This window comes from Leptosomus discolor, chromosome 20 (genome assembly GCF_034619465.1).
Source record: "Leptosomus discolor isolate bLepDis1 chromosome 20, bLepDis1.hap2, whole genome shotgun sequence".
Lineage (NCBI taxonomy): Eukaryota > Metazoa > Chordata > Aves > Leptosomiformes > Leptosomidae > Leptosomus > Leptosomus discolor.
In genome coordinates this window covers 2,274,158-2,287,701 of record NC_141410.1, presented here as the reverse complement: position 1 = coordinate 2,287,701, position 13,544 = coordinate 2,274,158, and the positions used below count along the sequence as shown (strand labels likewise).

The window sequence follows — 13,544 nt, the reverse complement described above, 5'->3', positions numbered from 1 at the left end:
GTGCAGGGACTGTGCCAGCGCCCCAGGTCTAGTGGACCTGTGCGCTGACGTCATGAACGGCTGAGTGACATCATAAGGCTCTGGGGGCTGGGCGGGGCAGAGGCGCCCGCACGCTCAGAGCCTCTCTGCACACACACAGCCCACGGGGCCAAGGGGAAGCGACTGGTGTGCCCAGCCCCCCTGCGCATGGATTTGGGCACACGCTGCACCCCTGGGTGTGATGCTGGGTCTCCCCGCGCCCCTCAACGTGCCTTTCTGTGCGCCCAAAACCCCTGGGTGTGTGGGGGTGCCCTTTGGTACACCGTAGAGCCTTCTGTCTGTCTGCCAGAGGGCTACCCCAGGCCACCAGGGTACATTTTGGGCTGCTCCGAGACCCTTGCTCGGCTTTTTGGGCTTCCCCTGCACGTCTCACTTAGCCTTTAGCTGCTCCTGCCGCCCGCGGCTGTGCTTTTCAGGGTGCCCCAGCCCCCCAGGTGTGAATTTCAGTGATCTCCACGGCAATTGCACTGCCATTCAGGACGATAAAGCCCCTAAGGACGCCTTTCTGAGCAGCCCAAGGCCCCGCGGTGTGCCTTTCGGGCTCCCCCAACTCCTTGCTGTGCCTTTGGCTGCATCTCCAGGCCCCGCCGTGTGCTTTCTCCTGCACCCCATCTCCGTTGCTGCACTTTCTCCTGCACCCCGTCTCCTTTGCTGTGCCTTTCACGACTCCTCCGTGTACCTGTCGGGGCAACCCGGTCACCATGACGTGCCGTTTGGGACAGCCCGGACCGCTCGGGCTTCCTTCTGGAGCACCCACAACCCCCTGGCTGCTGCCCTGGAGCCACCTCTGCTGAAGGCTGCCGGAGGCTGCAGTTCCCTGCTGTCGCTCTTCCTTCGTTTCCGCTGCGTCCCGTTGGGCTTGGGGGCAGACGGCCTCGAACGGTGTCGATGCTCCTGCTGGGTCTCCAGGGGCTCGCAGCTGCTTTGGTCATGATTCAAGGATTACACACAGCGGGTACCGTAATAAATCCTGTCTGGCAGACATCTTGGACTACAACAGACTGTCCTTGTTTCTAACCACGAACAGAGCATTGGTTAATGAAGACCTTCGGTCTGGGACTTTACAGGGGCGTGCTAGCAGCATTGGCAATAGAGATTGTATTTCGTATTTGATCATTTATTCCCTTTGAGACTTACTTTCCCAGCATAATCATTAGTCTCTCCTACTGCTATTCGCCAATTAGAATTCTTGCTCTTCAAGGCAAGGTGGGAAGAGCAAGGGGGTCGCTAAGCAGTAGCCCCAAATCCTCAATCTGGTGATGGCCGCAGCAGTGCCGCTCGCCAGCGCTCCCTGAAGTCTCCCGTGGGGCACTGGAGCTGGCCTGTCTACCCTCTGCGCTGCAGCAGGCCCGCACTAAGGCAGGAGGAGACGTGCTTGAAGGCCAGGCCCTGCCCCCTGCTGAAGCCCGGCCCTGCCAAGCTGCCCAGGAAAGCCCCGGGGGCAGGAGCCATCCTGGAGGCAGCAGGCTGGGGTCTCCCCCGGCGGGGCCGGCGCCAAGGGCCAGAGGGCAGCAGCCCGGCCCTGCCAAGAAGGGAGCCGAGAGCTGCCCACGAGGGACAAAGCCCAGGGGAACGCCAATCTCCTCAAGCCCTCCGCAGGCCCCTGGCACCCTCCCGGCGCCGCCCGGCCTGGCGGGTCGACTCCGGGGCGGGCCGGGGCCACAGAGCCCCGGCTGCGGGGCCGCCAGCCCCCGCCGCTGCCCGCCGGCAGGCAGGGAGGGCAGCCGAGGGAAGGCGCGTGCGCGCCCCGCCTCCCGCTGCCGCGGCCGCTGCCGGGAGAGGCGGCCGCGATGGCGGTGCTGGCGTCCAACCCCAACAACCCCGTGGTCTTCTTCGATGTCGCCATCGGCGGGCAGGTGGGCGAGGGCGCCGCCGCCCCTGCCCCGGCCCCGGCCCCGGCCCCGGCCCCGGCCCCGGCCCCTGGGGCTCTCGGGAGCCGCGCGGCGGGGCCGGGGGCCGCGGGTGCAGCGGGAGGGGCCGGCGGGGGTGCGGTGGGGTGTTGCGGGGGTGCAGCGGGAGGGCGGGGGGGGCTTGTTGGGGAGGGGAGGGGAGCGGCCAGGGGTGCAGGGCGGGGTCTTTTTGTTGGTGGTGCGGGAGGGGGTTGGCCGGGGTGCGGGGGGGGCTGTTGGGTCTCGTGGGGAGTGTAGGAGCGCAAGGGTGGGGGTGCGCTGGGAGGGGGCGGTCGCAGGGTCCGTCGTGGGGCTGTGAGGGGCGCAAGTGGTTGGAGGGGCGCGTCGGGGTTCAGCGGGGGCTGTGGGGTTGCAGGGGCGCGTGGGCAGGGGCTTGGGGCAGTGCTGCGGGGGAGGGGTGTGGAGGTGCAGGGCTGCATCGGGAGGGGGCTTGCAGGGCTGGGGTTGCAGCAGGAGGCTGACTTGGCGGGAGTTGCCTGGGTGCAGCGGTGGGGAGGCCGGTGGGTGCGAGTGGGGCCCAGAAGGCTCATGTGGCCGCCGTCTTGCCCAGGAGGTCGGCCGCATGAAGATGGAGCTGTTCGCCGACGTTGTCCCCAAAACGGCGGAGAACTTCAGGTGAGGAGCGGCCGGCGTTCCTGCGGCTCAGCCTGGAGCCGGCCTGCGAAGGGTTTTCGGTGCAGGAACGTCTCTGGTGGCAGAGCGACTGCCTGCCCCCGCGAACTGCTGCACCTGCTTTGCTCCTCTCTGCGTTGCCAGAGAGATGTGACGGTGCAGCATGCTGATCCCCGGGGGAGCCCGTCTGGCTGGAAGGTGAAGGCCTCCGGTCCCTCTCTGCTCCCTCGGTGGAGCTTCCGATAGGCCCGGTGCATCTATGAAGGGGGCTGCCTTAAGGTCACGGTAGGGCTCTCCTCGCCGCCCGGTTATTTTGCCACGGGCCGACGGATGTGCCTCACGCTCTGCTCTCTTTTTTGTTTTCCAGGCAGTTTTGTACGGGGGAATTCAGGTGAGTGGGTTCTAGTGGGTCTTTTTAAGTAGGCTACTGCGAGAAAGAGGGCTGGGCAAGTAGGAAGAAGGGTCACTTGGGATTTTCTCTCACTGTCCCAGTACAAAAGGAAAGAGGGAGAGAAACCTGCTGGGATGAAGTTGTGCCGGGCTCGTCGGTGAGTCGCGGAGGTGGCAGACTTTGCCATTTGGGCATGACTGTGTTCGTGCTCAGGTCGCTCTAGAACGGCCTGTCTGCAACTCGCAGCCGCCCGTGCTGCAGCTTGCCGCGGGATCCCGTCAAGGTGATGGTGTGGAGGTTGTAGGGAACGACGTCAGTTCATGTGCAGGGCCCACCGGAGGTTTCCCTGTGCCTCCGAGAGCACCAGCTGAGAGCCAGGCTGCAGCGCTTGGTTGTGTATCAAGGCAGCTGCTGAGGTACAGGGCAGCCCTTTGGGGCTCCGGATCCCTGGGAGGGTTTTGCGTGGGCTGTCCAGTGAGTCGCAGTGATGTTCCTGTTTATTTCCTTGCAGGAAAGATGGTGTCCCTGTGGGTTATAAAGGAAGCACTTTCCACAGGTAATTCCCCTGCTTTTGTTCAGGCACCTAAATAGCAGCCTGAGCCAGCTGGGGTTTTGAGACGCGCCTTCAAGGCGTTACTGGTCTGGGAGGCCTTTGTGGGTGGCAGCTAATTGTCCTTCTGTAGCTGTGGGGGATTTGGGGGCGCTGTCAGACGTGTACGCTGGGGTCACTGGGAGGGATCCCCCGTTCCTGGTGGGCCAGGTCAGAGATCATTTTCTGGCATCTGTCACCTAATCGCTGTCCCTGGTCGAAGAGCAGTGGCTCCCAAATCACCTGATAGCAACCAGTAGTTAATATTTGTGGTAGACTTGAGACTGTAGCGTTCGTAGGCCCTGATAACTTCCGTGGTGCTGCTGCGAGGCCAAACTCCTTTTTACCACGTAGTATTCTTCTTGAGGCATTTGTCTGCTGAGAACTAAGTATTCTTTTCCTTGTTTAGGGTAATAAAGGATTTAATGATCCAAGGAGGTGACTTTGTAAACGTATGTACCTCTGTATTCCTTTGGGGCTTCTCCTGCGTGGTGTAATAGGCACTGTTTCCAAGGGTGCGTGCTGATTTGGGGGATCTGTTGGCTCTCTTTTGAGGTACCCAGTAGTCACTGGAGGTTTCCTTGTAGCTTTGCTGCCATCTCACTGCAGCAGGCTGTAATGTACTTGGAAAGGAATCGTGAGTCTTGTGTGCACATACCCTCTCCTCCCCCAAAGAGTTCCTCTCTAAAAAGCCCCGTGGCAGTACAGCTCGAGGCTTTTCAAATTGGCAAAGATTTTTTTTTTTTTACCCTGTTGTCCTTCCCCGCCTTCTCCTGTCCCCCCGAACAAGAAACCCTGCGAGTTTGCTTTGCGGAGAGAGACCTTAAGTAGAGAACCGAGAAGCATGTGGTGCAAGAGATCGTTTCTGTGCAATTTTGTCAGTGAATTGTGCCAAAAGAGGACAGAGTTTGTGCCGGCAGTGGTGGTCGTGCTCTGAGTTGGGGAGAAGCAGAGTGTGTGGGGAAGGCTGGAGGACCGCGGGGTCTCTTGGCTGTCCTAGGACCCAGTAAAATGATTTCATTTCTGGAAGTGTTTCAAAACGTGAGGGGGCGTGATGAAGCTTTTTTAATCCAAACTTCCTAAAACTTGGTTGTCTGAAAGTCACTGAGGGGAGTGACCGCACGGCGGGCGGCTCAGCCGCAGCAGACTTTAGGTGGTCGCTAATTGCGATGCTGCTGCGATGCCCCCGCGGGCTTTATTCCTCCCCCTGGAGCTGCTCAAGCATTAGGGCTTGCACCAGACATTGAATGTGTTGGCTCCTGGTGCGTATGGAGGGCAGGGGAGCATCCATTTGGGGCAGAGTTGAGCCCTGTCCTTTTGCGTGGGGCTTTTAAATTTGTGTTTTAATAAACTGAACCGTTGGGTAGCGCTGGCTCAGAACAAGCGCTGAGGCTGACGGGGCACCTCTGTCACCCAGGGAGACGGCACCGGAGTAGCCAGTATATACAGGGGTCCTTTTGCCGACGAAAACTTCAAGCTGAAACACTCTGCTCCTGGGCTGCTCTCTATGGTGAGTAGAAAACACTGCCGTTGTAAGACGGAAAAGCTTTAGGTACTTTCTCTGTGCCCTTTTCCTGGGTGTATCGGGTATTTGCCAGGCAACAGACATCTCCACCGCTGGACCCAAGGGCTGAAAGACCGGCTGTGTGAGTGCTCGTCAGAAGGCTGCTCGTGGGTTAATGCGTGGAGGAACAGCGAAGTCCCGATGATGATCCTGCAGCATCCTTTCTTTTCCCCCGTTGGAGGGCTGGGGCAGGCTTTGCTCGATGAGCTTTGAGAAGAGCTTGGTGGCTCTTGCGGTTTGTGTAGGGTGGCAAGCGGTGGGGTTTTCTTCCTCCCCGATGCTGTTACCGAGCACTGACCTCAGCAAGGGGGAGGCAAAGAGGTGGGGCGTTCCGAAGCCGTAGCAGCGTTCCCAGGGTGCCTTTGCTAACATAGGCTTCCTGTTCCACGCTGTAGGAAAAACTGCAAGCGTTGCCCGTTGCCTGGTAGGAACAGTACCCTGACTTTGGCCACAGACAGCAAGCGGAGCCGGTGCTGCAGCGTTCCTGTCCGCAGCTGCTTCTCGCCCAGCTCTTTGAGCTGCCCTGCCCTTAAAGCACTTGCTTAGAGCATTCGCCATGTGCATTAGTTACTCCTCCCGTTCCAAGCACGGCCCAGAAAGAGGTGTCACGACACAGCTAAGCGAGCAGTGTGCCGTGGCGTGGGACGAGGGATCCCGCGCTGGTCTCGGCAGCTTTGTGTGAAAGCGGCGTGGCTCCGGAGTCGCTCTGCCGGGCCAAGCCGTGGTCCCTCCCAGCTGGGTCCTTCCGCAGCTGGCTAGCGATAAGTAAAACTGCCACGGGACTGTGTCCCGTGCAGCCCTGCAGCTGCAAAACGTGCCCAGTTCACTTGCCGGCCCAGAAACGGGCTTTAGTATCTCCTGGGTGTCCAAAGAGCTTTGAAAAACCGGAATGGACTTAAGCGTGGCAGAGCCGTGTTCTTAGCAGAGCGCGCACGCTCCGGGTGCTGCGCTCAGGTGTGAATTCAATTTGCCGTCCGCATCGCGCTGTTCCGTGAGCCCTGTGCCGCTGGGATCGTTGCCTTTCTCATCCTGGTCGTCAGAACAGACACGTTTGGGTTGGTTTGTCCTGAGGAAACCTTCCAACTAGCAGAAAGCTGCTTTTTTTTTTCTGCCCTGGTTTCTGTCTCTTCAGTTTTCCCCGGGACAATACTGCAGCCAGGAAGGACTCGCCACCAAAAAGTTTGGCCTTTTTTCAGGAGCGTGCCCTAGAGCCCAGATTTCAGCGCGATCTTGTGCTGAACGTGCCTGCGTAGAAGTACGGTGGGAAGTTGGTGAGAGCGGCATGACCAGACTGGGTGGCGTGCCGCGTCCCAGCCCGGGGTGCTCTCCTGCGGATGCGTATCTGCTGCCCGTGGTTTGTGTAGCCACAAGCTAAAAAGAAGCTAGGCTGGGTCTAGAGCAACAGCTTTTTCCTACGTGAGGCGCGTCTGCCTTCGGTTTTGGCAAGTCTTTGATTGTACACTGTTGGTATTTTGCCATTCTCCCCCCAGGCAAACAGTGGTCCCAGTACCAACGGCTGTCAGTTTTTCGTTACGTGCTCCAAATGTGACTGGTTGGATGGGAAACCCGTCGTGTTCGGTGAGTACCGGCAGCGGCAGCCTGGCGTCCCGGCTGAGGGACACTGCCTGTGGCGCAGCTGCTCGAAGAAACAGCCGGGGACTGCTTGTTCTTCGCCCCTCGCTTGTGGAGCACGTTTTAAGAGGGATCGTTTCCTTTGCCCGTTTAGAGCTCGGAAGCCAGCCCTGACGTGGCCAGTAGCTTTACACTGCACCAGACTTTCCAGCGGGAACAAAAGTGCATGTACCTGTGATGAGTGGCGGGGAGCAAAGGTAAATCCGGCCGTATTGAGATGGAAGAATTTTCTCATTCTAGGTAAAATCGTCGATGGGCTGTTGGTCATGAGAAAAATGGAAGTAAGTTGAATTTGCCCATTTCTCCGCGAACGTCCCCTTGGGCAAGTGGTACAGAGGATTGACAAGGGTGGTTCTGTTCTCTGCCGCTGTCTGTTTACAGGGTACCAGGGAACAGCAGCGTTGATAACTGGTATTACCGGTTGTCGTTGTTATAAAATGGCAGGAAAGGCCTTGAGGCAAATGCTGTCCTATAGATTGACTTTAGAAATGCTGTGCTGTCGTGGTTGCTGGTTGGTCTTTGAGCGGGGATTGTGTTCCTGTGGCTTTATTTGCGACGCTTTGCATTTGTTGGGGAAGCTGAATTGAAAAGCTGTTCCGTCAGCAACCCAGACGAGGGTGTGAAGCAGATCACTTCTGTGCCGTTGCCCGGGATTATTCCGTGGATGCTGAATGATCAGTTCTGCTGATCCGTGATCAGCGTGTTTGATAAGAAAAATGAAAGTCATCTCCTGAAGGGCTTCCAGCGTCGTGACTGGGTGTCTGAGTAGATGAGGAGATGTAACAAACAGCGGTGAGTTCGAGACGGGCGAAACTTAACTCCCTGGCCCGCGCCTGGCTAATGTGCGCAAGGGCCTCCACCCTCGGTCTGGGAAGCGGGGCGAGCACAGAGCTGACCCCCGTCCGGTGTTGAGAAAAGGTCCCGTGCAAGGAAGGGTACGGCGCGGTGTGATGCACGTGTTGCTGACCCTCTTTGCCAGGAGCACCGATGGCAGGGTTGCGGTGTGCCTGCCTTGTGCGTCACTGCAGCGAGGGGCGAGTTGAGGGAAATAAGTAAGAGACTCAGAAAGGAGCAGCTGAGTCCAGCAGAAGGAGAGGTTCAGAATGAGGGTTGCTGTGGGACTGTCTGGTGTTTGGATTCCGCAAAGGCCGTACAAAGGCAAGTTTGCTTCGCGTGTTGCAGCTGTAATTAGTAACTTTCAAGCTTTAGGCCAGAGCAGCCTCAAGCGACGTGATGCCTGCTGTATCTCAGGAGGAGCTCTCTGGCTTTAGCTCTGTGCCTTCCCTCCCCTTGGAGGGATCGGGGTCTGGTCTGTATCCCAAACCTCTGCCCGCAGAGAGAGTGCAGCAGCTTATGGCTGGGTCCGTTGCCCAAATGCGTGATGGTGCTTCTGTGCGACTCGGAGCTGTGTCTGGATTTCCCGGTTCCTGATGCTGTAGGCATCTCTCTCTCAGCCGGTCTTGGAGTACCTGTCACTCGCGGGATTTGCCGAGCTTTTATGAGGTTTAACGCTATACGTTTGTCTGTCCTCAGAATGTGCCGACGGGTCCAAACAACAAACCCAAGCTGCCAGTTGTGATCTCCCAGTGCGGGGAAATGTAGAGCAGTGAAACAGAAATGGGGTAAGTGTGTCTTCGCAGGCCGCCAGTGCAATCAGCCTCTGGGCTGCTCTGCTCCTTTCCTTTTCTCTTGACTTAGTTTCGCAGTCCTTTGAGTCTGTAGAGAGCTGACTCAGCTCAGTGAAGCGCCAGCAAATCCCCACCGTTTTTGGCCTTCCATTCGATGATTTCCAGAGAGGTCTGGAATTGCCCACGAAGACACTTTGTCCCCGCTTCCATAACAGAGTCTTTCAGATCTGTGGCACTCCAGACTCTGGGGAGCTCCTCCTGCTTGATGAAGTGACAACAGGGGATGTAATTGTTCTTTCGTTTCCCTGGTACTTCTGGTGGCGTCGATAGGCTTTTGAAGAGAGGGACGACCTTGTTCCCAGGCTTTCTTGCAGATGGGCAGACCCGTGCTGATGGGTGGGGTCCCCTTTAGGGCTGTCCTCAGGCCCAGGCTTGTTCATCATTTCTGCTTGGAGCACATGATCTCTGGCCAAGATCCAGCTTGAGACCGGCAGCTTTTCCCTTCTAGGGACGAGGCCGGTGCCACCTCGCTGACTTCCCAGCCAGGTTTTAGGAACTGCCTTTCTGCAGCCTGCTGCCTCTCAGCTGCTGGAGACAAGGAGGGCATCTGCCTTGCCCAGCTTCAGCCAGCTGAGTCAGTTACTTGTCCAGACCCTTTAAAATCAGCCGGGAGAAAGAGGCGCTGGTGGGTTTGGGTTCGGAGGCGGGTGCAGAGGCCCGGCATGGAGACCCAGGAGGACGCCCGCGTTCTCTGGCTCAGGGTGAGCTGATGCGTGCAGCAAGTAGCGCTCCCGTGAAAACCGCTGAGGCGGCACCCAGTGTCACTGCACGGTCTTGCTGTTGTAGGATGAGTCGGGAATGGCCGTCCAGCGTTTCGGACCTGTTTCTTCTGCGTTTCAGCGTTCCTTTGCCGGTGCTTAGGCCTGTGCTGGCTCCATGCCGTTCCATCTCCAGCCGGTTCCCCCACTGCCCCAGTCCTCTCTGCAGGCCAGATCCGCGCTCTTGACGTTCTCCTGAAATTACTTCATCATTGGCATCTTACCTTTTTTGGGTTTTCTCTCATTTTGAAATGTAAATAAAGAATTTTGTTAAATATGCGTGCAGAGCGCATCAGTTGACGTGCTCGGGAAGAGATTCTTCTTCAGGTGAGGAGGACTGCAGAGTCTTCAGCAACGTGTGTTGTCCCTAGCTGGTTCAGCAGGGAGCTTCTACTGGGCGTGGTGGTGCGGGGCCCTGCTGCTGGGCGATTGCGAAATGGGCAAGAAGGGGTGAAGGGAGCATGGCAGAGCACGGCAGTGCCGTCCTACAGCAGCTCCTTTACTGGGCAGGTAAGTCGGGCTGCCTGGCAGAGAGGTTCTTGGCGTCTTGGGAACAGCCAGAGCCTTTCTACACGCAGCCTTGCTGAAGCAGAAGGAATTGGCGCGGCGCAGGCTTCATCCCCGTGAGTTTGCTGGGCTCTGGGGCGAGTCGTGTTGTAAACAAGCGTTTGTAAAACCTCCCCTGGCGCGTGGCGGCACGAGGCCGTCGGGCTGTCGTGTGGCACGGGCGTTAGAGGAATTTACCTGGGTGCGACGTGGGTGTTAGGGCAGGGCTTTGGGCTGGGAAGCCAAGAATGCTTATGCTCTAGGAGCAGAAATTGGGCCTCCTTATCCTGCACGGTTACCGAGGGCGCAGCTGAGGCTGCCGGTCGGTGGAAAAACTGACTTTCTCCTTCCAGAATTGGGTTGCAAGCTGACCTACCTGCTGGGGGACACGCAAGCGCCCCTCGGGGGGGCTGGGCTACGGCGTGAGTTTCCTCATCCGGCAGATGAAAACGTAAGGGAGCTGGGACAAAGCCTGTTCTGTCACCTGCAGGCGCTTCATACCGCCCGGGGACGTCCCGCCGCTCCTCGGGCAGCAGGAGTGTGTTGTGTGGGGCTGTCTTGGGGAGGTGCGGGCCGCGCCCTTTGCTTGGGCGTTACCCAGCGCGAGGTGGCAAGCGCTGATGTGCTGGAGGACAGATCCTGCAGGCGGGCTTTGGTGTGCTCTGTTGTCTCGGGGCTGTTTGAAGTCCTTGAAGCAGGCTCCGGCTGTCGGGATTTCCAGGTCTCCATTCCTGGGGCTGCACAGCTCCTGAAGTCACTCGTGCTCACTTCTGTCCAGCCCGAGGCATCTCGCCTGCTTGTACCTGCAGAATCCCAGGTGATGAAAGAAACACAAAGCACACCGCCCCTTTCCTCTGCAGCCCCGAGAACGCTTTCCAGAGGGGTCTCTCCTGTGGGAGGAGGGTTAAAGATTCCCAAGAGCGAGGAGCAAACTGGAAGCTGGTGACAGCTGTGAAATAGAGGTGACCAAAAAGAGAGAGGCTGGGCTGCCGGTGCTGCTCGGGAAATGTGTCCAGATGGCCCTTCCCTGGGGGGCTGCTGAGGCAGGAGCTTGGCTGCAGGCGGCTCGGGGGAGCTCTGCCTGCCAGCTGCAGTGCTGAGGTTTGCACTGCTGAGGCGGGTACCCAAATTCACTGTACTTTTTCCTGAGGGAAAGCAGCGTATTGCTGGCTCCAGGCTTGATCTGGGGAGTAAAGAGTGAATTTAGCATAGCTTAGTAGTGAGCAGCAATTAGCTAGCTAGACCCAGCACAGGATAAGGGAGCAGAAGCAGCCTTGAAATGTTTGAGACAGTAGGAAGAGCTTGGATGAGAAAGTACACGATGAAGAAGACTCTGAGCCTTCCTCCGAAAGTCCCCAAAGGACGACCACCAGATGACAGCACGCGCGCGCCAAGAGGAGGAAACGTGTTATAATACTTTCTGAGAAACAATTATAATATCCCCAGCTATTCTCGGAACTCATTGCAGACGCTCATGAATATGCATGTTTTGAGGTAATACATAGAGTTGTAGAATGTGACCCGTGTGCCAGCTAGGAGGAGCGACCCCCCTTGCACCCAGCGCCGTGCTAAACAGACCTGCTTTGGAACTCTCTGCGAGTTAGAGAGTTTGCCTCCACGCTTCAGGGGCAGCAGCTCTTTCTCAGCCTGATGCATGTGTTTCTGTCACTGCGATCAGCTAGTCTCGCTTCCCGCGTAGCAGGGGTCACAGAGCTTCCCCAAATGAACATCCTCGCAGGCTTCATCACCGAGATTTGAAGGTGTCTCCACAATTTCCTCCCCTAGGGTCCCTTGCATGGTGGATTCCCTATTTGCCATTGTATTTTAAGGCTTGTTTTTCTCTGGACTTCCTGAGCATCGTCCAGTTTTGATATCCTTCTGGTTTCAAGGTCACGGTCCCGATGCAGATCCCTTGCGGGACTGTATGACTGTTGGAAAGCTCTTTCCTTCGTTAGCCGACTTGGAGATCTCCTGGAACCGTAAGTGACCAAGATAGCTTGACAAGGCCTATGGCCATACCCCCCCATCGGTTCTTGCGATGGGCTGACCTTGGCCCCAGTCCCCCCCTGGCCGTGGTGTAACGTGGGAAGCTGGGTCCCTGGCTTCCAGTTTTCACGCTAGGATGGGGGAATGGGCAGTCCTTTGGGGGTGATGTTGCAAGGGCTGATGCCGAGGGGATACGCCTTGGTCGGAAAGGTGGTGGAGTGATGGGTCAGCTCCCCGATACCTTCTTGGTGGTTGCCGGTGAGTGAGGTTTGTCTCCTCTTCTGAGGGAGGAGTGACGTAGGCAAGGGCAGGGCTAGGAATCTGTGACCGGCAAGCCCATTTTTCAAGTGCCCGAGGAAAGTGACTTGGTGGACAAGAAGGCTGGGTTTCCCCCGGACCTTGCCCCTGGGGAATTCAGCAGAGCTCTTGGATCTCTCTGAGCCCACGTAAGGTGAAGACGTAGGGGATGGAGGCAAAGAGGAGGTGAAATGAAAGGTGATCCTTAGAGAAGGGCTCAGGGGAAGGGAGGGCAGCTGCCCCCCAGTCTCTCCCCCTCCCTCTGGCAGAGAAGCTCCCCTGGGCAGGAAGGATGGGATGCTGAGGAAAAGGCTCATTAAAGACAAGGCTGCGAAGAGCCCTCTGGCCCGGGGCTGCAGCCTGGCTCCGAAACGGCTCCAGCAGGAGGCATTTCTTTCTGGGAGGAACTGCCCGGGCAGGTGAAAGCAAAGGAGCTCCTGGGGGCGCAGCGCAAGCGCAGGCAGAGGGAGCCGAGCCTGGGCCCTGCATCTGCAGCGTGGAGGGGCCGAGGGGCACCTCAGCCAGGTCCCAAACTGCCGTGGGCAAAGCGCAGACCCTTTGCCCTCCTCCCCGCGAGGGCTGGCACGGGGCTCGGGACCTCTGCGCGCTGCCCGCCCCCTGGGGCGGGGGGTTAGACCCGGTCCCCCACCCGGCTTCAAGCGCCAAGCGGGGCGCTTGGGCCCGTCCGCTCCCCGCCAGCGCAGCCCCCCCCCCGCCGCCGTTCTCCGGGGGCTGATGGCGATGCTTTAACTGCACTCAGGACGTGTCTGAGGCAGCTCCGCCACGTCCCCCCCCCCGGCCTCCCCGCCCCGCCCCGCCCCGCCCCGCCCCGCCGCGGGGATTAACGCTGCCGGGCTCCCGCCTGCTGACTCCCGCTTCTCTCCCGGCAGCCGGGAGCGCCGGGGCTGCACCCAGCCCTGGGAGCGGGGCCGCAGGCGGGGGCCGCCCGCGCGGCCGCTCTGCCCCGTGGCTCCAGGGCTGTGGTTGGGATTGCCCCCGGCTGGGGAAGGGGCCTTGAGGCCCCTCCGTCACTCCTAGCGAGCGTTCAGGATCTCCCCTCTTTGCTCCTCTGGATGTCCAGGTCCCCTCCTTGCTGCTGCGCCTATTCCATTTCCCTCGCCCCCTCCATCTCCCTTCTGGCCCCTGGACCCGTCATCCTTGCGCTCGGAGCCCCTCCTTTTGCCCCCCATCTTCCTTCTCCGCACGTTCTCGTCCCCTCCCTCAGTGCTCGGGTACCTCCCGCTCCCCTCCGCAGGCTTGCACGAAGCAAAGTGGAAGGGGGAAGAGCAGGAGCAAAGGGGAACGACCAGGTCCGAGTACAGATCGAGGGGAGCGCAGAAAAGTGGGCACGTGCCGGAAGGCAACTTCTCCCAGTTTCGTTTCCAAACCTTGTAATTTTGGACTGGACAAGGAACTGGGGTTCAGGGGGAGATCCGGTGGCTTCACCCCCTTCCACCCCTCTTCCATTTTACGGAGTTTATCTACAAATGCCAGCCTCCGGGGGGATCTGGGGTGACGCACGCACACCCTGA

General features: G+C 58.9%; 1 protein-coding gene across 2 annotated transcripts; it reads left to right on the top strand.

Annotated features, from left to right (window-relative positions):
- The first annotated feature begins 1,829 nt into the window (after positions 1-1,829).
- On the top strand, positions 1,830-8,361 carry LOC147414025 (peptidyl-prolyl cis-trans isomerase H-like). Of its 2 annotated transcripts, XM_086476103.1 has the most exons (9): positions 1,830-1,895; positions 2,500-2,564; positions 2,929-2,952; positions 3,464-3,508; positions 3,951-3,993; positions 4,959-5,051; positions 6,596-6,683; positions 6,978-7,018; positions 8,271-8,361. In XM_086476103.1, exons 1-9 carry the CDS (start codon positions 1,830-1,832, stop codon positions 8,337-8,339), a joined length of 534 nt encoding a protein of 177 aa, XP_086332229.1. In that variant the 3' UTR covers positions 8,340-8,361. The 2 variants fall into 2 exon arrangements, with proteins under 2 accessions (XP_086332229.1, XP_086332230.1); XM_086476104.1 differs by lacking the exons at positions 2,929-2,952; positions 3,464-3,508.
- The last annotated feature ends 5,183 nt before the right edge of the window (positions 8,362-13,544 follow it).

Excerpts from the sequence above, each read along its gene's own strand:
- LOC147414025 (XM_086476103.1), top strand. The coding sequence starts at position 1,830 with ATGGCGGTGCTGGCGTCCAACCCCAACAACCCCGTGGTCTTCTTCGAT. Across the intron at positions 1,896-2,499 it reads ATGTCGCCATCGGCGGGCAG|GAGGTCGGCCGCATGAAGAT; the intron begins GTGGGCGAGGGC and ends CGTCTTGCCCAG. Across the intron at positions 2,565-2,928 it reads AAAACGGCGGAGAACTTCAG|GCAGTTTTGTACGGGGGAAT; the intron begins GTGAGGAGCGGC and ends TTTGTTTTCCAG.